At 40.5% G+C, this 23993-nt stretch overlaps 1 protein-coding gene across 1 annotated transcript in view; it reads right to left on the reverse strand.

Moving 5' to 3' along the window:
- The window catches only part of LOC126101616 (citron rho-interacting kinase), a 231250-nt gene that overhangs the window by 84195 nt on the left and 123062 nt on the right, over positions 1–23993 (reverse strand). The window contains exons 22-26 of the mRNA XM_049912299.1: positions 17299–17452; positions 16809–16962; positions 5388–5502; positions 5161–5309; positions 4842–5043 (exon numbers count right to left, since the gene is read on the reverse strand). Of these exons, the coding sequence (XP_049768256.1) occupies positions 4842–5043; positions 5161–5309; positions 5388–5502; positions 16809–16962; positions 17299–17452 (774 nt within the window). The remainder of the gene's footprint in view (positions 1–4841; positions 5044–5160; positions 5310–5387; positions 5503–16808; positions 16963–17298; positions 17453–23993) is intronic.

Here is a 23993-nt window from a genome sequence, read left to right on the forward strand (position 1 = left end):
AACAGGAGAAAAGGTGACTTACGAAATGCACTTTTTCACTCAAAATGGGATGGTGTAAAGGTAAGCAGTTTTGGGTATGCGTAGAGTTAAAAATATTTGAAAATTAAAATAAATTAGATTGATTGACAATGGTAAATACAATGGCCATCCTGAGTTCAAGGCAAAATGTCTAGGACCACACATAACATTTGATATGAACAAATCTGTGCCAGTATAGCTAGAGATTCTTAAATTAACTGTATCAATAAGAAAATTCAAGTTATCAAACTCTATGGAGACATAATCACTGGCCAGTACTCATCCTCAGGAAGTGAAATTCCTAATGAAGACACATTTAAGTTCCAAAAGTTAGGTTTAATACATAAAATAAGGGAAAGGGAACAACTCACCTACAGCAGACCGATGCATGACATACAAAAACACATAACGGGATACCGGATTCCCACTAGCTTTAGAGCTCCAGCGCTCTCTCTCTCTCTCTCCCTCTCTCTGTCTGTCTGTCTCTTAATAGCAAATGCGCAATGGAGACAATGAATAGAGACTCCTGAGGAAAGCTAGGCCACAAAGACAGCACAATAAATGCGTCAAAGAATTCTAATACTCTTTTGGCAGTAGTGGGGCCTGAGGACGGTAGTAATGTGCAACCGAAACCAGACATGTGAGACAAAGACATTCTCTCAAGACACAGCAATGATGGTACTTTTTCTCATACATATCATCAGCTGAAGTTCCTCGTCCATGCAGTATGATGGACATGAGCCATGCTCTCCTTCCTCTGGTGCATCGCCAGAGGGTTCACAGTGCTTAGCGTGCAATCGCTGGCAGCTTTCGGAGAGAGGGGACATACTAGCGTACAGGCAGTTGGTGGCAGGTAGCCAGCATGGATGGCCACATTTCGCAAGGGTATTCGAAGCTGCCTCACGCAGACTAGACTCTTGGACCTAGTATGTGCCAGTTGTTTGCTATTTATTTTGCTGCCCACAATGTTGCAGCAGCAAGATTGCCTCCTGGTAGAGCGACACTCTCCGTTTGACAATTTGAATCTGCCCCCGTGTGTGTGTGTGTGTGTGTGTGTGTGTGTGTGTGTGGGCGTGCGCGTGTTCATTGTTAAATGGTATATTGTCAACTTTATCTACAAGTTCACATCTTGCCGATTCATGTCGTGGCTTTCTTGTAGTGTTCCCCAAATTTTCCTGTTGTTGCTAACGTGCACTGCTGAATGTTAATTTGTTTAACCACAAGCAACAAGAGGAGCCTTTCGACTGAGCGACGTTGAGTGTTCAATGAGCATACACTTGAAATTACTATTACCAAATATGTCGTTGCTCTGGGATTATTAAATACTGTTGGCAAGATTACTACCTTTTGACAGAGCACCGTTGATATTTCCTGTTGTTGTTAAGGTGCACCGTTGAATGACAATTTGTTTAACGGCAAGCAACAAGAAGAGCCTTCCAACAGAACATTGTTGAGTGTTCATTGAGTATCTACTGTTATTACCAAATGTTCTACAGCCACTAGCAGTTGTACTCTGTGCTTGTGACTTGGTTGATTACATAGTTTTAGTTTTTTAAGTTTAAGCTCCTTTTTATGTATGTATATGTTGGGTCGCAGCAGGTCTGTTGACTGATTACTAGCGTTCTCAGCAAGATGACATAGTTCTAGTTTATATATTAAAAAATCCCTTATTTTTAAGGTATGTATATGCTCAGTTGCAGCAGGTCTGGTGACTAAGTATTTTTTTTTTTTTCCGCACCCAACCGTGAGCTTGTACTGCATACCTTGGCTGCGTATTTGGGATGAGAGAGTTGCCTATTCTGAGGTGCGCCACTCGCTATCTCTGTCAGAGCCTGTATTGCTCGATCCCCCGGAACTTGGCCTAGCCCTCCCACTCCCATTCCTACTTAATGATAGATCCAGACTTGAGTAGGATCATATCAGGACATCCGTAAAATAAAGGTTAAAATTGTCTCCTACCTCAGGGTTGCAAGTAAATAAAGTGTTTACATTTCAGAGTCACATTTGTGGGATGTTTTAAGAGCTACATTCAAATGCCTTGTGATGAGTATTTCTCTGCTGTGAGTGAGTGAGGTGAACACTTCCAGTACAATTTGGCAACACTGCTGTACACCACGATTCGTGCATATCGTCCTGCCATGTGAGCATTATCGAATAGAGAAACCAGATAAAATTTTGATTGTCATTTGACAAGGCTATATGCTCTTGTGCTGTGTTAGTTCACTTATTACTGGAACGACTGTTGGAACAGTTGGCAATGAATATATGCGAGGTCAAGTATTGAAATTGAACAATTGTTACTCAGCAAGTGTGCGCGTTCACAAAAAGTCCCGCACCTCCAACAACGAACCTAATAACTTTAGTTACATTTTTGTAGATGTTATATGTGGTTCAAGAAGATGACAATGACTGCAGCAGTGACACAAGGGAACGACCTTTTATTTCCGGCATCGAGCGGGGCACCAAGATAAATCGTGGGCTCCAATGTGTGTTGCACCTCATGTTCATCTACACTGAATGCTTGGATGCATGACAGAAACATCTCCATCAAGTTTGGTGTGGCTGCTATTTGGTGCAAACCCATAAGTCACACATCAGATTTCTATTTTTGTATGGTACCTCCCATGAGGAAAGGAGTTGATACCAAGAGACAGAGGAATATTCTATATCCCGATATCTTATCCGTCCTTTGCCCTGAGGCTCATGGTGAAGGTCCTGTTCCCCCACATGTACCACCATCAAGCAATGACAGTGACGATTCTGAACAGACAAATACAGCCTAAAATCTGCAATCATCCGCCAGTGACACAGACCTCACAACTGCAGCAGTATGTGTGTCTTTGTTTTGGGACTGCCAGAAAAAACGTGTGTGTCATTTAACTACTGAAGCTGACATTACATTCTGCAGTGACATTGACGGTTTGTTAGAAGATCTAAGATACACAAACCAGCCAAGGGGAGACCGTTTACAGATGCCTGAAAAACAAGTCTGCAGGCAGTACTGTTACACAAAACTAATGAAAAGCTGTCAATCCCTGTCACATACGCTGCCTTAGCTGAAGAAAGTAACTCCAAGTTGAAATCCTTTGTAAGCTGTGTTAATTAAAATAAGCATGAATGGCTGGAGATTTCAAAGTCATTGCGATGCTGTTACATTTGCAAGTGGGTTTACACTAAGTATTGCTGTTGCTTGTGCGAGTGTGACAGTCAGTCGTGCAAGAGAAACACTATGGCCTTCTTGAACAGCTCTTGTGTCTGGGCCAAAAATATTTACGAAGGCTCTCTAATAAATCCACACAAAAGTGTTCTCACACCACTGCATCTTATGATGGGTGTTGCACAGGAATAAAGCTGCACTTCAGTATTTGTGCAAGAAGTTTCAATGATTCGGCTGAGGATCTTAAAGGAGACATTTGTTGGTCCACAGGGATACAACAGCTGCTGGTGGACACACATTTTGAGTGTCCTCTCTAGTCCCTGACCAGCTACATGCTTGACAGTGTTTTCATAACGTTACAATATTGCTCTTGGGAAACAGGAGAAAAAGTTACAGGGACCTTGTAGACAAACTCGTTCATGCTTATGTCACTGGCCGCAACAAGACCCTGAAGACGTACTTCCTTTACTCCCACCCCATGTTCCTGGAAAACTGTGGTGCATTTAGTGATGAGTATGGTGAACTGTTTGCCCTGGACATTCCTCTACAGAACAGCAGTACAAATGATGGTGGACTATTGATATTCTGGCTGATTTCTGCTAGATACTACAGAAAGATCTCCATACACCACACACAAGAGGAAGACAAAGAAACAGTACGAATAAACCAGGTAAGCACAATCAATGTAAATATCCTACTAATTACGGTAGCAATATGTGTGAAACGTACAGTCCCACATTACTTGTAACTCTGTGCCAGGAGACAATTTTCATTGTGATATTCGAGTGCAGCACACGGAAATATATGAAGATGAGACAGTGTAACTAGTCTTGCTGTGGTCATGGGAACGCATGTTTCGGGTCTGTGTGGTTGTGTGTGTGAATGAGTACACTTTGATTAGGTAAAGAGCAAGAGCTCTAAAGCTAGCAAGACTGCTGTTTCCTACGACTATTTGTTTCTGTCCTCCAAGGACTGGTATGCTATAGGCAAGTGATTGCATTTCCCTTGTTTTACGTATTTCTCCATCCAGAAATTTCAGTTATTGTTAAAAGTCTGCAATGGCAGATTATGCTTACGAAAAATGAACACAAACAATATCTCTTCGATAAAATTTCTTGGTTTACAAGCTGCATCACTCAAAAATAAAACACTCCGGCTTTCAAAAGCCGTCTCCACTACTATCGTCGGGAGTTAAAATCACTGAGGGCAGCTCCTACCAGCTCCATCCCATTGTGGGGCCAAGTGACACCAGATGGCACGAGGGGTCAATGCCATATTTTTTTGCTTCGGACACTGAGCAAAAGCAAAGACGTAGGCTCGACACTTGTAGGGATGCATGATCGGGGCAGTTTCAAATGTGGCACCAGCCCCTCATGCCATCTGACGTCACATGGTCCTGCGCAGGACAGAGCTGCTAGGAGCTGCCCAACTTGCACTTCACGCATGTGTCATTCACGCCCCCCTCTGGAACACTGCCATTACATCTATATAAGCAAAACACCAAGCCACCAGCAGCAGCAGTTGCTGATCAACTCTTGATGACGATGGCAGAGACAGCTACCAAAAGCTCGAGTGTTTTATTCAAAGTGACACGGCTTGTAAAACGAGAAGATTTTATTGAAGCATACCACACCATGAAAAACTCCGAGGACACAATATCTCTTACCTTCAGCAAGAATGGCACATCCAAATTTGAAAGTGACGCTGTTTCTGGAGAATGCACAGAGCGGACAATACTCGTAATGCTATCGTCAGAACACAATTCAAATTTGCTGTCAGGGCACGCACTGTCCGACAAAGGCTTGTTGTCATATATGAGAAGGGCGCTCCCCTTGAGAAGCAAGTACTTTTGCTTCCATTCTCCGTTACTGAAAACCAAAGTCATCAAGGATAAATCGAAGGAAATAGTGTATCACAATCAACTAGAAATTAAAAGAAAAAAAGAAAATATTGCCCTACTGTGCCATTTGATACATAGTACTCACACATAAATTTTCACAGCACCCTCCATACTTCCAGGTGTTGCTTTGTTCACGTCAGCATGTTCGGCTCTGTACAACTTTGAGCCCAGAGTTCCATTGGGTTGACGTGTTGTTTGAGGTTTGCCACACATTTTCGGTAGAAGCAAAGAACACTGTAAAGATCACTGAAGTCAAGTGAAAGAAAACATTATAATAGGAAGAAGAAAGACCCTGCTGGAAAATTAATTTACCTTCGGGTGTACAGTTATTTCACATTCTTGGCAACAGGAAACCTGCCGTCCCAAATGTATACTGTCAGTACACACATGGCACTTTGTTGCTCTAGTACACAGACTTGTCTCAATTCTGAAAAAGAAAATCAGATCAGGATACTAGTATAGGATAGTGTCACATCTACTCTTCTTTTTGTCAAGCTTGTGAAAACCTTTTCAACTTATGTAAACCAAAAATTACTTGCAGCAAAGAAAATTGAATTATTGCCAAGGTTCAAACCAGACAGGAGAGAAATAAAAGATAGTGAACTGGGGAAAAAAGGAATTGCCAGTATTATAATATTTTGAAATAAGAATGCCAAGTCACTGAAAAGTTTCTAGAAAGAATTTTTTTATGCAGAAGCTATCGCATAACATCACTTTGGTGATATTTGCTACCCATGTCTACTTAGCCCTAGAAAGGTAACTGTGACAGTTGAAACCAATTATTAGTTAAACAGTTTAGGATGGAAAGCTGTTTTGAGGTTTTTGTCTTTGTTTTTGCATGTGAATTGATACAGTTGGATGCCACACGTCTTCATGATGGGATGTTGTGATTACAGTTCATCACAAGTTGCTGCATCTGTAGGGCCTTGCATTTGTTCCGCAAGCCGATGTCCTGGCTAAGAAAAGTGAAATGCACCACTGAATACGGAGTGCACCATGAGAATAACGATGTGATTATTGAGAACATGAGAAGTAACATGAAATGTTAAATCTAATTAATGTAATGTTAAAGTGAATGTACAAATGCAAACAGGGTACAGCAACACCACATGTATAAATTTATTGATGCAATACATTTCTTAGAAGAGGTACTTCCTATTATTTAGTAGAAAGCTGGAAATCATCTGAGATTTACAGATTTTCAGCACTAGACCAAACTGTTACGGTCACAAAGTCTAAAGAAGAGTATCAATACGGTTGATGCAGAAACATATTTTATAGGTGTAAAATCGGAACTGAAGATGACTGCACTCTCAGTCTGAGAGCAGAGTTTGCACTGTCTCGAAATTTCCAAACTGATTAAGACTATGTGCTGCACTGGGCTTCCGGGAGTTCTAGTCCTTGAGGAATGGAGGTTTTTTGTTTAGTTTGGAAATTTAGAGATAGGTGCTAGCAGAAGTAAAGATGTGAGGGCATATCGTGAGATATGCCTGGATAGCTCACTAAGTAAGAGATGCAAAAGACAAGGTTCTAGTTTTGGGATGCAGTGCAGGACATAGTTTTAATGTGCTATTAAGTTTATGATAAAGTTAATATAAGCATGCCATCTTTGACAGGCAAGCTTGGAACCTTAAATGTAGCATCAATTGTAAGACCTACAGAACTCAAAATAAACTGACAATTTTCAATGTCAGAAGGAGCTCTGTAATAATTAACACACACAGGCTGTGTTCTGGTCAATGTAGAGTCTTTGTCGAACACAAAATCAATTCTTACAGTAATGCGTCCGTATGCTCTGTGTTAAGACAACGCCAGATTACCAAAATACAAAAACAGATATAATACAATTGTCACATGAAATCAAACGTGCTCTGTCTGGACCTCAGATCCACCTCTACTCAAACACACAAGATCAGCACACAATATTCCTTCAAATCTATGGAGCTATATCATGTACAATTGGATGAATCTTAGGTATAGACAAGATGAAAAAGGCTCTTCACTCGCCTAACCACTCTGAGGCTAGTCATGGCCTCAGAGGGCCCATGTGTTTATAATATTCCATGTGGATGTGGGAGCAGCTACACACGACTATCTGTTCGCACCATTTCCTCCTGCTGGAGGTAACTCTAGTGGCCCATTGGGCACAAAAATCTGAAAAAAATCTGCTGCTGCAAAAAAGATCTTTGGCTCTAATAGTAAACTGCAATCAGCTGTGTCCTCTGATCTATGTGGTATTCATCCATACATAGCATTAATGCCAACTGTTGATGTAACATGAAAGAGTACACTGCCTAGCACAATTTATATATTGATGATGTAATTTATATTATAATGTGACAACAGTGACAAACCCACAGTTTTATTATCTGACTTCAGTGATTCTATATTCGCCTAATTGGTGATGTAAGAACCTTATGATAGTCAGTCAACCGAAACTAGTTGTTTAAATAAAGATTTTATCATAAGCTAAGGCTGTAATTATGACTTTTTTTCAAATACCTATGAGCTGTGGGGCATCACAGTGATATACCTCAGTTTACAGCAGTGTAATTAATTTCTAATAAACTCTCTGTAATCTATATTCTTTGTAGTTAGTAGTTTTGCAAGTCATCATCTTTTCCTGCAGAGAATTACTCCGAGACTCCCTGTTGGCCAGATCAAAGTCTCACTCTGGCATTGGTCAACAGGCTTTAAGTTTTTGGTAAAACCCAATCCCAGGATGTGACGCGACAGCTGGAGGAAAGTGAGGGTAGGAAAGTGAGAGAGAGTTAGGGCAGAGGAGGACAGAGGACAAAAGCACCGGAACGAGAGTTAAGAAATGAAGAATGGAAGAGAAGTTATACCAGAGGAAGAGGAGGAGGAATGTGAAGGAATAAGTGAGAAGGAAGAAGTAAGAAGCAAAGGAGGTAGGCAAATATATGGGGAGCGAAGAAGAAAAACAAAGAGTATAAGGAAATGAAGAGGGGAGGGAAAGAAGTACACACAGAAGAGGAGAAAAAACAGTCAAAACCATATTTCACAAAGCTATTAATTAAGCTGCAGTTTTTAAAATCTATGGTGCCTCTATCATTCAGCTGCCTTTGGATAGAAATTGAGTGAATGTAGGAATATTGCAATAGGTATGAATCACAGCAGACAAGAAAAATGGCACAGAGTACTCAGGGCGAAATTATTACAGCAAAGATATACTCCCCATTACTAAGCTGTACACATAAGTGTGTGTTGAAAACTAGGATGCTAATGGTAGAATCAGCTACCTCTTTACCCAGTATCACTAATACATGCTATTCTAATGGCACTATACCGGGGTAGCCAATTTGAAATTTAAAAATAGGCATAGCCATTCTAAGTTAGTGAAGAGAGCTGATGTACAAGTAAAGCAGTTCCTCACTTTTAAGGTTGGCCTAAATACAAAAGTGCTTTCCTAGGCACAATCCTACTGGAGCTGGCCGATTTACCAGTTTAATGTGGATCTTTGTGCAGCTCAGTATTCTCCACATATACAAATCATTGCCCGAGATTAAAGAAGTGATAACTGACAGGAACAAGTCTCTGGACTGAACCACAAGCATCTTGATTTGTAGCCTCCAGCTTACCAACAGGGAGTAATAGTGGCGGCTTAATGTTCCTACTCGTCTGACCTTGCACCTACTTGTAATACAGCAACACAAACCTTGCCATAGTGTCTCACACGATTGTTGGTTGTGACCTGACTGTGGGGTGCAGACATTAAGCTCTGCAAGTACTCAGTGTTATTCAGTGGAAGGTAGGAAACCAAGAGTTAAACATCCTGTCAAAAATGAAGTCATTAGAGACGGAGCAAAAGGACTCATTAAAGGAAGATCAGGGAACCAAATTGATTGTGTCCTTTCACAGAAATCTTCCCGATATGTAAGAAATTTAGGGAAACAATAGAAACACATGGCCAAATATGAATTTTAACCATTGTCTTCCTGAGAGTAAGTCCAGTCTCTACAGTGCCATCTGAATGTGTGTTATTTGATAGGCGTAGGCTAGCGGCATCTGCCTCCCTCTTCATTACACACACACACACACACACACACACACACACACACACACACACCCCCTACACACACACACACACACACACCCCCTACACACACACACACACACACACACACCCTACACACACACACACACACACACACACACACACACACACACACACACACACACACACACACACACACACACACACACACACACCCCCTACACTTCACAGCAAAAATGATATTAATGATTTCACGGTATTCACTCTTAAAAAGTTGTGCAAGATTTACAATCTAAAGAAGTCATACACAGCAGATTTCATTCTCTCACATGAGACAGTGAGAAAGCCCTCTATCGAAGTGTGACCAGCAGCTATTAGCACATACTGTCTGGAGAAACTGATGAGCTCCACAAAATAGTCTGACAGCAGAATTAAATGCTGGAAGTACCAACACTATTTAAAAGGTCATTAAGACCTTTGTAATCTTCAATACAATATAGAACCAGAAGAAGAATGACACCATTAACGTAACAACATAGGAAGCACCGTCCAAAGGCTTGCACCTCATGGGTCAGGAACTGGGTAAACTTCATATAATAAATTCTCTAGAAAGCATTGTAAAATACCGTATACACTCGAATAATCTGCACACTCCAATTTTGAGAAAGAGGGGGAAAAATTATTTGTTGCTTTAATTTGTTTTATTTACAAAAAAATTGTTCCAACGTTATGATGTGTTCAAAAGTATGTATAATAACTACTGGTTTGAAGCAATGCTGCTGTACAGGTTGATATATCATTAAAACGCAACCCATTCAGTGGCATGCAGCTGGCCGGCTGGCCCATTAGACGGGCGGGTGCCCAGGGAACATTACCACCGCCAGCCGGGACTCTACGCGTACCTACAATAGCAAAAAAAGAAATGTGAATTATCTTGTTTAAGAATTTGTTAATACGGCATGAGCAATAAAATATTTTACTCAATACCGGTACGTTTCCTCTCTTACCACTTTATTCATCACTTTCATTGTCATCACTAGCGGGAGAATCATTGTCGCCTTCACCATCTTCCCATAGAGCGTTGTCCTCTGTTCCATCCAGTGAATTTGTGATTCCACATTTTTTGAAGGATTTTTCCACCAGTGGTTGCGGAATGGAGTCCCATGGACTTTTCACCCATTCACAAATCTGGGACAAATCCAGCTATTTGATTTTTCCACTAGGTGTGAACTTCTAGTTTTCATCAGCCATCCATTGCGTATATCGCTGTTTAAGTGCAGCTTTGAATGGCCGATATATACACACATCTAGGGGTTGTAGGATGGATGCTAGGCCTCCAGAGACAATGACCAAGTCAGTTTTCCCTTTTTGTAATTTGTCTCACACTTCCTTAGTTGTATGTTCGCGGAAGCTGTCCAGGACCAACACGTTGCGTAAATTAAGTAATGCACCAGGACGATGTTGCCAAACATGTGTCACCCAGTCAATTATAAGTTCATTGTCCATCCACCCTTTCGGATTAACTCTCACTAATACCGGTATGCCTTTTACTGATATTTTCGGAATAGTTTTCCGTTTCAATATCACGTAAGGTGCTAGTTTTCATCCATCAACAGTTACACACATCATCACTGCACATCTTTGTTTCTCACTGCCACCAGTTCGTATCATGATGCTGGATTCTCCTTTCCTGTTCACTCTGTTGTCCAGCGGCATCTCAAAATAGACTGGCGTTTGATCCGCATTACCAATTTGTGATAATATATAGGACTGTTTACAGCACAGATTTATCACATAACGATGAAAATTCACTATTTTTTTCCTCGTAATCACCTGGAAGCCGCTGAGTGATAGTAGTTTTCCTCCAGAATCCTAAACCATTTCGGTTGAAAAATCTTGATAGCCAGCCCCGGCTAGCTTTGAAACTGGTAATGCCTAGTTCTTTGGCTAAATACAATGCTTTAAGTTGGCACATTTCACTTGTCACCGCGCATCCATATTGTCGCTTCTCATCTACATAATCGCAGAGCCTTTTCTCGAGGTCCGGATGCTTTGCTTTTTGGCCGCGAAATGCCCGGCGATTACTATTACCGGTAATTTTTTGAAGCTGCATTTTATTTTTTTGCCAGTCACGAATACAACTCTCACTCACGTCTTACTTTCTTCCTGCTGCACGGTATCCAATATTCTCGGCTTCTTCAAGAATTTTCACCTTTTCTTTAGCAGTGTACGAGCAATAACAAGAACTCGTAACCATAATTAACAAGTTTGAAGACGTTAATACTTCACTCCTAATGTGCTACTGATGCGTCACAGACTGAGGCTGCAACAATGCAATAGTATAATGGGATGTGTTGGAGGAGGCGGAGCAGTACCAACAATGTTTCGAATAATCCGTGCACCGTCCTAAAACTCGGGAAAAAACGTGTGCGGATTATTTGGGTATATACGGTACATAAGAGACAATACTATTATTATACCACATAGTAATATTTCTCATTTCTTCTGCAGATGGGGTGTAGGAAGAATGACTTGTCGTATGCATTTGTGAGAGCCGTTATTAGCACAGTTTGTTTCTCAGCGGGAAGAGGAGCAGTTGAACTTAGAAAGTTGGTTTTTGTAATAAAATAAAATCTTGGTTCATGTATCTAACAGTTTTGTGACACAATTTCTACCAAACAAACAATCCTGTGACTACTCACAGTGACCTCCTCACAGTGGCACAGGTGGTGCAAAGACACATTGTACTGCATGGACAGTGTGTTGCCGTTGGTTGGCTGGCTCTAAGGATCTACTAGGGGAGCAGGAAAGGGCAAGGTGTGGACAAATGCAACTCTGTGCCTGCAGTGGTGCAACCAATGTTTGTACTCACACAGAGTGGTGCACATAGGCACATTTAATGCCAACAAAAGAAGTGAAAATACTTCCTGACAAAGTCAGTCCAAACTTATCACACTGACTGCAGAAGCCAATTGTGACTACAGGCTAAAACAAAGTGACTACAGGCTAGAACAACATGCAGACCACAGCTCTTGACTGAGATATTTCATGCAGCAACCATCCACAAAGGATGAATAATTTGGATATCAGACCAAATGTTATGAACTATGCCAAGTTCTAACAGCAGTTTTGCAAGTTGACCAGTTGTCAGGTGATCAGAATCTGTGGACATCTATTTTGTGAGGATAGTTGAAATGAAAACCAGGTGTTTCCTTTCTAAAACTGGCTAATTCTCCAGCTTTATTCCTAATAATTAATGGATGCAGCAGCACCTTGGGAGGCCACTAACAGACTGTGTGGACATGGTGTCCAAGAGGACACCCGGCGATTACTATTACCGGTAGTTTTTTGAAGCTGCATTTTATTTTTTTGCCAGTCACGAATACAACTCTCACTCACGTCTTACTTTCTTCCTGCTGCACGGTATCCAATATTCTCGGCTTCTTCAAGAATTTTCACCTTTTCTTTAGCAGTGTACGAGCAATAACAAGAACTCGTAACCATAATTAACAAGTTTGAAGACGTTAATACTTCACTCCTAATGTGCTACTGATGCGTCACAGACTGAGGCTGCAACAATGCAATAGTATAATGGGATGTGTTGGAGGAGGCGGAGCAGTACCAACAATGTTTCGAATAATCCGTGCACCGTCCTAAAACTCGGGAAAAAACGTGTGCGGATTATTTGGGTATATACGGTACATAAGAGACAATACTATTATTATACCACATAGTAATATTTCTCATTTCTTCTGCAGATGGGGTGTAGGAAGAATGACTTGTCGTATGCATTTGTGAGAGCCGTTATTAGCACAGTTTGTTTCTCAGCGGGAAGAGGAGCAGTTGAACTTTTGGTTCATGTATCTAACAGTTTTGTGACACAATTTCTACCAAACAAACAATCCTGTGACTACTCACAGTGACCTCCTTTACTTCTAAACTTAATGTCTGCTATTAGTGAAACTTGTTAGTGGTTCCACTGCCTTTGGCAGTATTTCAATACAGGTTTTACGACTCTCTTGTAAGCAGTATCTTTTGAAGATAAATTACAGTTCCCTATTATCCTACTAGTAAATTATAGACTATCATTTGCGTTACATAAATTTAAATCTATGCCTGCCAGTACATTCCACAATCTGCCATACGGTGTGGCGGAGGACATTTCATAGCAGTATTAGTGAAGTTCCATCCTCCAGTCCCAATGGCATATTGAGCAAGAAGAAAAATGAGTGCATATAATGCTCTGTATCTGCCTCCATCTGTCTCATCATATTCTCATGGTCTCTACACAAGATACATGATGGTGACAGCAGAACCGTTACGCAGTCTTCCTTTAAGAGTTATTTCCTAAATTTACCCATTTGTGAGACCACCACCACCCTTCTTCCAAAGAGTCTCATTTACATTCTTCTGGAATCTCTGTTACACTTTCTTATTACTGAGTGAAGCGGCACAGTGGTTAGCACACTAGACTCTCATTCAGGATGACAGCAGTTCAAACCTCTATGTGGCCACCGAGATTAAGGTTTCCTGTCACGAAAATGCCGGGATGGTTACTTTGGAAGGGCATGGCTATTTTGCTTTCCCATCCTTCCCTGATCCAAACTTGTACTCAGTCTCTAATGAAGTCCTTTCACTTTCTCACTAGCCATACTGACATGTTACAATCCTAGCAGAGCCTCTCTGACATTCATTCTGCTGTAATGACTGCTTGGTAAGGACTCCAGACACTGAAGTAACACTCCAGAACTACTTGTGCTAGCATTTTCCTATGTAGAGGCACAGCAATTTTGCTATGCTTCCAATAATTTTAAGTCTCTCATTTATCTTCCCTACTCCTGATTTTGTGTGTTTATCCCACATCATATGGCTTCTTAGTGCTTTCCCTAAATATTTAGAAGGTGTGATGTACTCCAGAAGTTCACCAACAATCTTGTAATCTGATACTATCGAATTCTCTTTCTCTGTTGTATGCATTATCTTGCATTTATAGACATTTAAAGAGAGGCATCATTCATTACATAAAGGACAAATTTTGTTCCCTTACAACTGCCCAGTGAAGACACTTTCCAGCAAACAATAGCAGTCACCAACGAATTGGTTGTGGTCAAAGTTCTCAATGAGTTTCACCTATTGTCCACTACACTTTGCTCTAATAGAGGATCAGATTGTTTGCAGTGTCAGCTAGTGTGGTGTTTATCACCCAAATGTTCCATTTCCAATTATGTGTGTAAGCCATTTGCTTCATTTCTGTTGGTGTTTCTAGGTGTAACTGCAATGTCTACTGAAACACAATATAAAAAGTGTGTAGCTAGGCTTTTGGTTTCAGTCAGTAATCATGAAGGCTTGACAAAAAATTGCACTTAAAAGACAAAGGCATTAATTGATGTCCAATGTGTAGAAATACCTTGAAAGAAAAATGAGAAACAGGGGGTACTCTTACCAGTTTCCTACATACAATGATAGAAGTGTGTCATACTAGAAATGGAAAGTAACAGAGGGCGATCTAACAGGACCATCTTGTATTGATGCACTAGGTGTGAAGAAAGACACTTGAAAACATAACAAATGTGGGACCACATGCACAAGATGAGATTTGGCTTCATATATACAGCTACTGTCTTCACAGACAGTATACTACCATAGACTGGTTTCTCATCTCATTGCGCGAGTCCTAACTGAGTGCAGAAACAGTTGCCATGCCTTGTTCTTGACAGTCTTGCTCCCCATAAAATGTTGAAGCAGCAAGGAGACACAGCCACAATGCACATTTTTGTCACAATGAAAGACAATTTCCAGGACATAGTTAGACTGTTGGGAATTCTAGAAACCCAAGTCACAGTGATACAAAGCATTGGACTGATGACAGGAACAAAGTGTCACGCACAGCCGACGAAGGCAGAATTATTCCACTACACAGCGGCACACACTGCGGATTTACTTGCAGCTGCCAACTGTGAGTATTAAAGAAATGAAACCACACATTTTTAAAATTTTTTTAAGTTCTTTGCTTACAAGTTTAGAAAATCAATCAGTAATAATTCTCAATAATGATCCTTATCAAAACCATTTATAAAAGCTATGGTTACAATTCTATCCTCCCAAAAGGAAAATATCATTCAATGGTTATGAGAACACAGTGGTACTGTTGACACCAAACTAAAAACATCAGAGTAACTAGAACTCTTGTCACTTCACGAACAACAACTTTAATAAATTCTACTAGGGAGAAAAACCAAAAGAAACAGTGATTTGATATAATGCTTATCACCAGTTATGAACATCAACAAACACCAACGCGTGAGACATGGGACGGAGACAGAGACCACACTGTGCAGAACACTTTGGGCAGCCGCCTTCTTACGTTCACATCACTACAGCACAGTTTCCACTGAGGCGATACGATATGCAATATGACAAGTTTCACGATGTGGTGTGATGCTTATCTGTGCAGCACTTGCGTTCCCACTGGGTGACACGACAATCAACAAGATAGCACAAATACATCAGTAGCAGCAAGCATTATAATTTTTTACAACGTGTGACGATAGGTGGTAGATGACAGTTTTAGGTGGTGGGGGTTTTGAACTGTGGTTGCGTCAAATGCCGGTAGAGGTTGGGCCTTTGCTATGTTGTTTATGGTGCTGCCAACTTCAGCAAACGACTATGTGGTAGCAACTACTGGATGCTATATTTTAAGCTTTGCTCATTGTTTTACTACCAGCTCATCATGGAGACTGATTATGACCTTCACAACACCAAAGGGTATCTGTGATCCTGCTTTCACAAAAACGCAGAATGGGGCAGGCTACCGCCCTACGAGAGGGAGGTGAGGCTTGTTTCCCCGCACCCATCCTCTCCCCTTTTGCAGTCATCATTTTAATTTGTTTATGATCGTGGGCGATCACCAATTTATAGTGGCTGCACTCTGCTGAGTTGCAACAGGTAAACAAAACCTGTCAACATACTTTAACCACTTAGAAATTCTTCCTCAAATGTGCGAACAGAGCTATTTCCAGTTCTACTTCCACACCAAGCGTGCCTCGTCTGTTCTATCTATAGCATTGTCAGGTATGGTTTGCACAGCTATGAATGCCAACAAAAGGCCAAAATTAATATTTTGGAGATTATGTAATTACCAAATATGAAGGGAAAAGAAAAATAATGTCGAGAAACACATTCAACCAGACAAGCACTCAGTTCACCAGTGCTTCTCAACAGATAACCAAATGTTGAAGGCTTAAATATAACCAATAGAAGAAACCAAAGAACATTTTAGAAAAAACTTCCCCATCACTTTGTTTTAACAGTCAATTTCAAAGCAGCAGGGATTGTCTTCTGGCACATAGTGATATAACATTTTAAATTTGTACATCTAATCATTTATAAACACAAAGAAGTTAGATGCGCATTTCGCCAAAAACAGATGCTACATTTTTAGGTCCCTATTCGAAAGTATCAGCAGAAAGTCATAATAATCTTTTAGTGCCAACAGCAGGCAAAATACATGTACAGACTGGAGAGCAAGCAGCTAGCCAATGATTAATCAGGAAACCCAGCATAAATATTTGCTTTCTTCTTCTGCTTAGGTTGCAGTGAACTTCACCACTTAATGCTCCACAAGACTCACCTCCAACACCACCCTTTGTGAAGAGGAGACCAGGTGTAATGAAAACTGCATCATAATTCACAAGAGCAAAAAATTAACTTGAAGTCACCTGTGAGAAGGGCTGTGGTGCATGCGAGGAGTGGAGGCCTCTGGTCGAAGTGTGAGCTGCTGAACACTCTGGATGTCCATCGTCTTATTGGATGCTTTGCCTGCTTGAGGTAGAGATACAGTAGGCTGACTTTTAGCTGGTATCCCATTAACTGCTGAAAATTAAAAGGGGTGTCATACTACATTTCAGTTGTTGTTTCAAGCTGGAAATCTGACCCAGTCACCACAATGTGAGGAAGAACTCAGTGAAAGAAACCAGAAATTCTTCAGGTAGTGACAGTATATCAGCAAAATTTTACATAAAATTATTGCTTTCTCTTTAAGGCAAGTCTGCAAAATGCTTCTTAGGCATATCTTTGTTCACAGTTACACAGAAACTGTCTTAAAAACTGTAGTTTTATCCTGATGAAATTTTCTATACTTGTTGCCACAGCAAATGGCTTTGACTGACTAATAAACACACACACAATAATTACTGAGGATAAACTCACAACTCTGGCCTCTTGATTTTTCAGCTGACAGCTGTGACGTAAGGCTCTTGACTCTACTTCGTAGATCCTCCAGTTCCCGCATTGCTCCAGGGGGCATATATTCCTTTTGCCGACCACCACCAGAGGAACCACCGAACAGTTTATCTGTTAAGGTCTAGGTAAGAAAAAATAGAAAAACAAATCATTTTTTCAACTGACTGTGGCATAGCAGCTCTGTGACTGTCTCAATTTCACAGTTTTGTAGGTAGAGCATTGAAGGGGGGGAGGGAGGGAGGGAGGGAGGGAGAGAGAGAGAGAGAGAGAGAGAGAGAGAGAGAGAGAGACAGGGGGTGGGGAGAGTGTGATAGGGGGAGACAGGGGGTGGGGAGAGTGTGATAGGGGGAGACAGGGGGTGGGGAGAGTGTGATAGGGGGAGACAGGGGGTGGGGAGAGTGTGATAGGGGGAGACAGGGGGTGGAGAGAGTGTGATAGGGGGAGACAGGGGGTGGGGAGAGTGTGATAGGGGGAGACAGGGGGTGGGGAGAGTGTGATAGGGGGAGACAGGGGGTGGGGAGAGTGTGATAGGGGGAGACAGGGGGTGGGGAGAGTGTGATAGGGGGAGACAGGGGGTGGGGAGAGTGTGATAGGGGGAGACAGGGGGTGGGGAGAGTGTGATAGGGGGAGACAGGGGGTGGGGAGAGTGTGATAGGGGGAGACAGGGGGTGGGGAGAGTGTGATAGGGGGAGACAGGGGGTGGGGAGAGTGTGATAGGGGGAGACAGGGGGTGGGGAGAGTGTGATAGGGGGAGACAGGGGGTGGGGAGAGTGTGATAGGGGGAGACAGGGGGTGGGGAGAGTGTGATAGGGGGAGACAGGGGGTGGGGAGAGTGTGATAGGGGGAGACAGGGGGTGGGGAGAGTGTGATAGGGGGAGACAGGGGGTGGGGAGAGTGTGATAGGGGGAGACAGGGTGGGGAGAGTGTGATAGGGGGAGACAGGGGGTGTTCAAAATCTTTTGTTGAATCCATCCAGTACCTCACAGAGAATAAAGAATATAGCATTTTCGATTGTTAAACGACTTATAAAGCCGCACTGTATATTTGATAGCAAATCATGTGATATAAAATGATCAATTATCCTTACATACACAACCTTTTCAATAACTTCAGCAAACACTGATGGCATAGAAATAGGTCTAAAATTATCTACATTGTCCCTTTCTCCCTTTTTATAAAGCGGCTTTAGTACTGAGTACTTTAATCGCTCAGGAAACTGACCATTCCTAAAGGGAAAATTACAAATATGGCTAAATACAGGGCTAACATGCACAGCACAGTTCTTTAATATTCTGCTAGGTACTCCATCATATCCATGAGAGTCCTTAGTCTTCAGTATTTTAATTATTGACTCAATCTCCCCCTTGTCTGCATCACAGAGGAGTATTTCAGACATAAATCTCGGAAAGGCATTTGCCAAGAAAATTATATGATTCCCTGTAAAAACTAAATTTTTATTCAATTCTCAGAAAATGACTGTTAAATACTGTACATATATCTGATTTATCAGTAACAGAAATATTTTTACTACGAACTGACCTTATGTCGCCGACCTTGTGCTGCTGACCAGCCACTTCCTTCACAACTGACCATAGGGTTTTAATTTTATCCTGTGAATTAGCTATTCCATTTGCATACCCCTACTATTTGCCTTCCTAATAAATTTTTAAGCACCTTACAATACTGCTTGTAATGGGCTGCTGTAGATTGATTGTGACTACTTTTAACATTTTTATATAATTTCCACTTTGTTCTACATGATATCCTTATCGCACTGGTCAGCCACCCGGGCTGCCTATAACTTCTAGTACTCCGCTTAGAATGTTCTAATGGAAAGCAGCTCTCAAAGAGCATGAGAAATGTGTTAAGGAAAGCATTATATTTATAATCTATGTTATTGGCACTATAAACATCCTGCCACTCTTACTCCTTGACAAGGTTTAAAAAACTCTCTATTGCTGTTGGATTAATTTTCCTACAGAGTCTGTAATTATATGTGACACTTGTTTGAGTACAAAAGCCTTTTAGTGTTAAAATTTGTGCATCATGGTCCTAAAGGCCATTCACCTTTTTACTAACAGAATGCCCATCCAGTAATGAAGAATGAATAAAAATATTGACTATGGCTGTGCTACTGTTCCCCTGCAGCCTAGTTGGAAAAAACACACTCTGCATCAGATCATATGAATTTAGGAGATCTACCAACATCCTTTTTCTTGCACCATCATATACAAAATTTATATTGAAGTCACCACATATAACTAATTTCTGATACTTCCTACAAAGTGAATCAAGAACCCTCTCTAGCTTGAGCAGAAATGATGTGAAATCAGAGTTAGGGGACCTATAAACAATGACAATCAGAAATTTAGTTTCACTAAATTCAACTGCCCCTCCACAACATTCAACTATCTGTTCAGTGCAGTGCCGTGATATGTCTATGGATTCAAATGGAATACTGTTTTTTACATACAGAGCCACTCCCCCACCCCGCAAGGAACTCCTTGAAAAATAGCCAGCTAATTTGCATCCCGGTAAAGGAAGCCTCTGAATTGTCAAATTATTTAAGTGGTGCTCTGATATACCGATAATTTCAGAGTCAACATCTATAAGCAGTTCACTGACTTTATCTCTAATACCTCTTATATTTTGATGAAATATGCTAATTCCTTCTCTACTTGGAAACATGACGTCATCTGATGATGTTGGGTTTGTGGGGCGCTCAACTGCACAGTCATCAGCACCCGTACAAAATCCCAATTTTTACACAATCCTATCAAGCCATTGTCACGAATGATGATGATGAAATGATGAGGACAACACAAACACCCATTCCCCGGATGGAGAAAATCCCCAACCCAGCTGGGAATCGAATCCGGGACGCCTTGATGCAGAGGCCGCAACACTAGCCACTAGACCACGAGCAACGTCCTCTGAAAGTGAGCCCTTAGTTAGAGGGAATTCCTTTAAGCAGGTATAACTATCAGCTGACTTCAATCTAAAGAAGGTGCAGCTCAAGGACCAACTAGTACAGGAATTTTTCCACGAGTGATTTGGAGTAGGAATTAAAATCCATGGAGAAGAAATAAAAACTTTGCGGTTCACCGATGACATTGTAATTCTGTCAGACAGCAAAGCACCTGGAAGAGCAGCTGAACGGAATGGACAGTGTCTTGAAAGGAGGATATAAGATGAACATCAACGAAAGCAAAATGAGGATAGTGGAATGTAGTCTAAATAAGTCAGGTGATGCTGAGGGAATTAATTAGGAAATGAGACACTTCAAGTAATAAAGGAGTTTTGCTATTTGGGGAGCAAAATAACTGATGATGGTCGAAGTAGAGAGGATATAAAATGTAGACTGGCAATGGCAAGGAAAGCATTTCTCAAGAAGAGAAATTTGCTAACATCGAGTATAGATTTAAGTGTCAGGAAGTCATTTCTGAAAGTATTTGTATGGAGTGTAGCCATGTATGGAAGTGAAACATGGACGATGAATAGTTTAGACAAGAAGAGAATAGAAGCTTTTGAAATGTGGTGCTACAGAAGAATGCTGAAGATTAGATGGGTAGATCACATAACTAATGAGGTGGTATTGAATAGTTTGTGGCACAACTTGACACGAAGAAGGGTCCGGTTGGTAGGACATGTTCTGAGGCATCAAGGGATCACAAATTTAGCACTGTAGGGCAGCGTGGGGAGTAAAAATCGTAGAGGGGGACCAAGAGATGAATACACTAAGCAGACTCAGAAGGATATAGGTTGCAGTAAGTACTGGGAGATGAAGCTTGCACAAGATAGAGTAGCATGGAGAGCTGCATCAAACCAGTCTCAGGACTGAAGACGACGACGACAACAGTAGTAGGTTAGTGGAGTTAGAAGTTGAGTTACACAACTTCAAATAGGATCTAGTGGGATCAAATGAGGAGCAGTAGGGTAAAAAGGAAGAAAAACCCCAAGATTGAATGTAATTAAAATGTGTTCTATAAGAGACAGTCAAATGAAAACTGAGCAGCCGCCTTAACGGGACCATGGAATTGTGCCATTCAAAAGTAATCACCTCACATGTTAAAGACATTTATGCCACTGGGAGATGAGACGATCAATACAGAACTTTTAAGTGTTACAGGATTTAGGTTAGCATCTCACTTTTGTAGAGGAAAATGGAGAAAGGGGGAGTTGTCATAAATTTAAGAACATAGATACTCATAAATGTTGCCTATAACAGCGTATGGAAGCATGTGCAACAGAAGTAGAATTTCATAAGAAATCCTTCATAATACTAAGTGTATATCAAGCACCTGCAGTTAACTTTTAAACTGTTCATAAACCACCTTGAAGCTGTATTGGCCCATTTAACAACCTAAAACAAAGAAATAGTGGTTACTGGTGACTTCAGTGTAGATTTTCTTAAGGACTCTCCCTATAAGAACTTTTGAGTTAGTAACACAACCATTCAACTTAAATCCCACTGTAAAGTTTCCAACTAGGGTAACCAATTGCTCACAAACAGCCATTGATAAAATCTCTATAGAAAAGTCCAATGAACAAAATTATATTACAAAACTAATAGTGAATGTCCTCTTAGATCATGACATGCAGTTCCTTCTGTTAAATGTTATTACTGAACAGGATCTGTTAAATCTGAACTCAAAATGGTAATCAATAAGCCATAAATTGATTAATTTAGGACACTCCTCAGACATTCACTGGAACGATGTTCACAGTGCTCATGGCATGAATGAAAAATCTAACACTTTTGCTAGTAAAGAAAGTGCTTACCTTATTTGAACACGGTTTTACCCCAAAACTAACCAAGGTTAGAGCAAAGTCTACAAAGAAGCCAATGGATTACTCAAGGAACAGAGGTATCTTGTAAAACAAAAAGAAAACAGTATCTGTCAATCCAATACAGTTCTGATGTTGATGCTATAGCACATTACAAGAAATACAGCAAAATATTAAAGACTGTAATACAGACATCAAAGCAAATATATTACAAGTAAAAGATAGTCATATCAGACAGCAAAATAAAGACAATATGGGATATAGTGAAGGAGAAGACCAGTAGAACCAGACATGAAGAGGGGCAAACAGCATTAAGAGTAAATGAGACATTGTTGACAGATGTGTATAGTGTTGTAGAACTTTAAGAAACATTTTATAACTGTTACTGAAAAGACGGGTTTGTCAGGTTCTGTAGATGCTGCCATGGGATACCTCAGACCAGACATTTCAAGTAACTTCCATTATATGAATTTGACCCTCACTATCCCAGCAGAAGTAATGTCCATCATAAAATCTTTAAAATCATAAACATTGAGTGAGCATGATGAAATATCAACAAAGTCAATTAAAGAATGTGATTATGAGTTAAGTAACATATTGAGCTATTTGTGTAACCAGTCGTTTATCAGTGGAATATTTCCTGAATGGTTAAAATATGCTGAAGTTAAACTACTGTTTAAGAAGGGAGATAAAGAAATAAAATCAAATTTCTGTATAATTTCACTTTTGACAGCATCCTCAAAAATTTTAAAAAAGCAACGTAGAATCAGCTTTATAACCATCTTATCACAAATAAGATGCTGTCAAAGTCGCAGTTCAGATTTCTAAAGGGTTCTGATATTGAGAAGACTATCTACACTTACAGTGAAAATGTATTTAATTAATTAGACAAAAAATTGCAGGCAACTGGTATATTTTGTGATCTGTCAAAGGCATTTGACTGTGTAAATCACAATAATTAGAAAATTATGGTGTAATAGAAAATGCTGCAAAATGGTTTAAATCTTATATCTTTGGAAGGAAACAAAGGGTGTTATTAGGAAACAGACATGTATTAAGCTATCACGCATCATCCAACCGGGAACTAATTACATGTGGGAGTCCCACAAGGTTCCATCTTAGGGCCATTACTTTTTCTTGTGCATATCAATGACCTTTCGTCAGTAACATTACCAGATGCCAAGTTTGTTTCGTTTGCTAATGATACAAACATCGCAGCAAATCAAGTGTAGTCTTCGGAAGATCGGCTCATAAAATATTTGTGGACATTAACCACTGGTTCCCAGTCAATTCTTTGTCACTAAACTTTGAAAAAACACACTACATGCAGTTCAGAACTTGTAAGGGGTGTCACATGAGTATTTGCCTACCATATGATGACAAGCAGACAGAAAAAGTGGACAGTCTTAAATTCTTGGGATTACAGCTTGATAATAAATTCAACTGGGAGGACCACACAATATAACTGCTGAAGCATCTAAACAAATCTCTACTTGCAATGCAAATTCTGTCAGACATAGGGGATATAAAAATGCAAAATCTGGCATACTATGCTTACTTTCATTCCATGTCATCATATGGGATTGTTTTTTTGGGGTAATTCATCAATCCAAGGTAAAGTTTTCCAGGAACAAAAATGTGCAATAAGAGTTATATGTGGTGTGAACTCAAGAACATCCTGCACAGGCCTGTTTGGAGAACTAGGGATACTAACTACTGCTTCCCATTATATTTATTCCTCAATGAAATTTCTCATTAAAAATATATCACTTTTTCAAACCAACAGCTCATTTCATGGAATCAATACTAGAAACAAGAATAATCTTCACAAGGATTTAAAGTCACTCTTGTACAAAAAGGTGTGCATTATTCAG

The sequence above is a fragment of the Schistocerca cancellata genome, chromosome 9 (assembly GCF_023864275.1).
Source record: "Schistocerca cancellata isolate TAMUIC-IGC-003103 chromosome 9, iqSchCanc2.1, whole genome shotgun sequence".
Taxonomy (NCBI): Eukaryota; Metazoa; Arthropoda; class Insecta; order Orthoptera; family Acrididae; genus Schistocerca; species Schistocerca cancellata.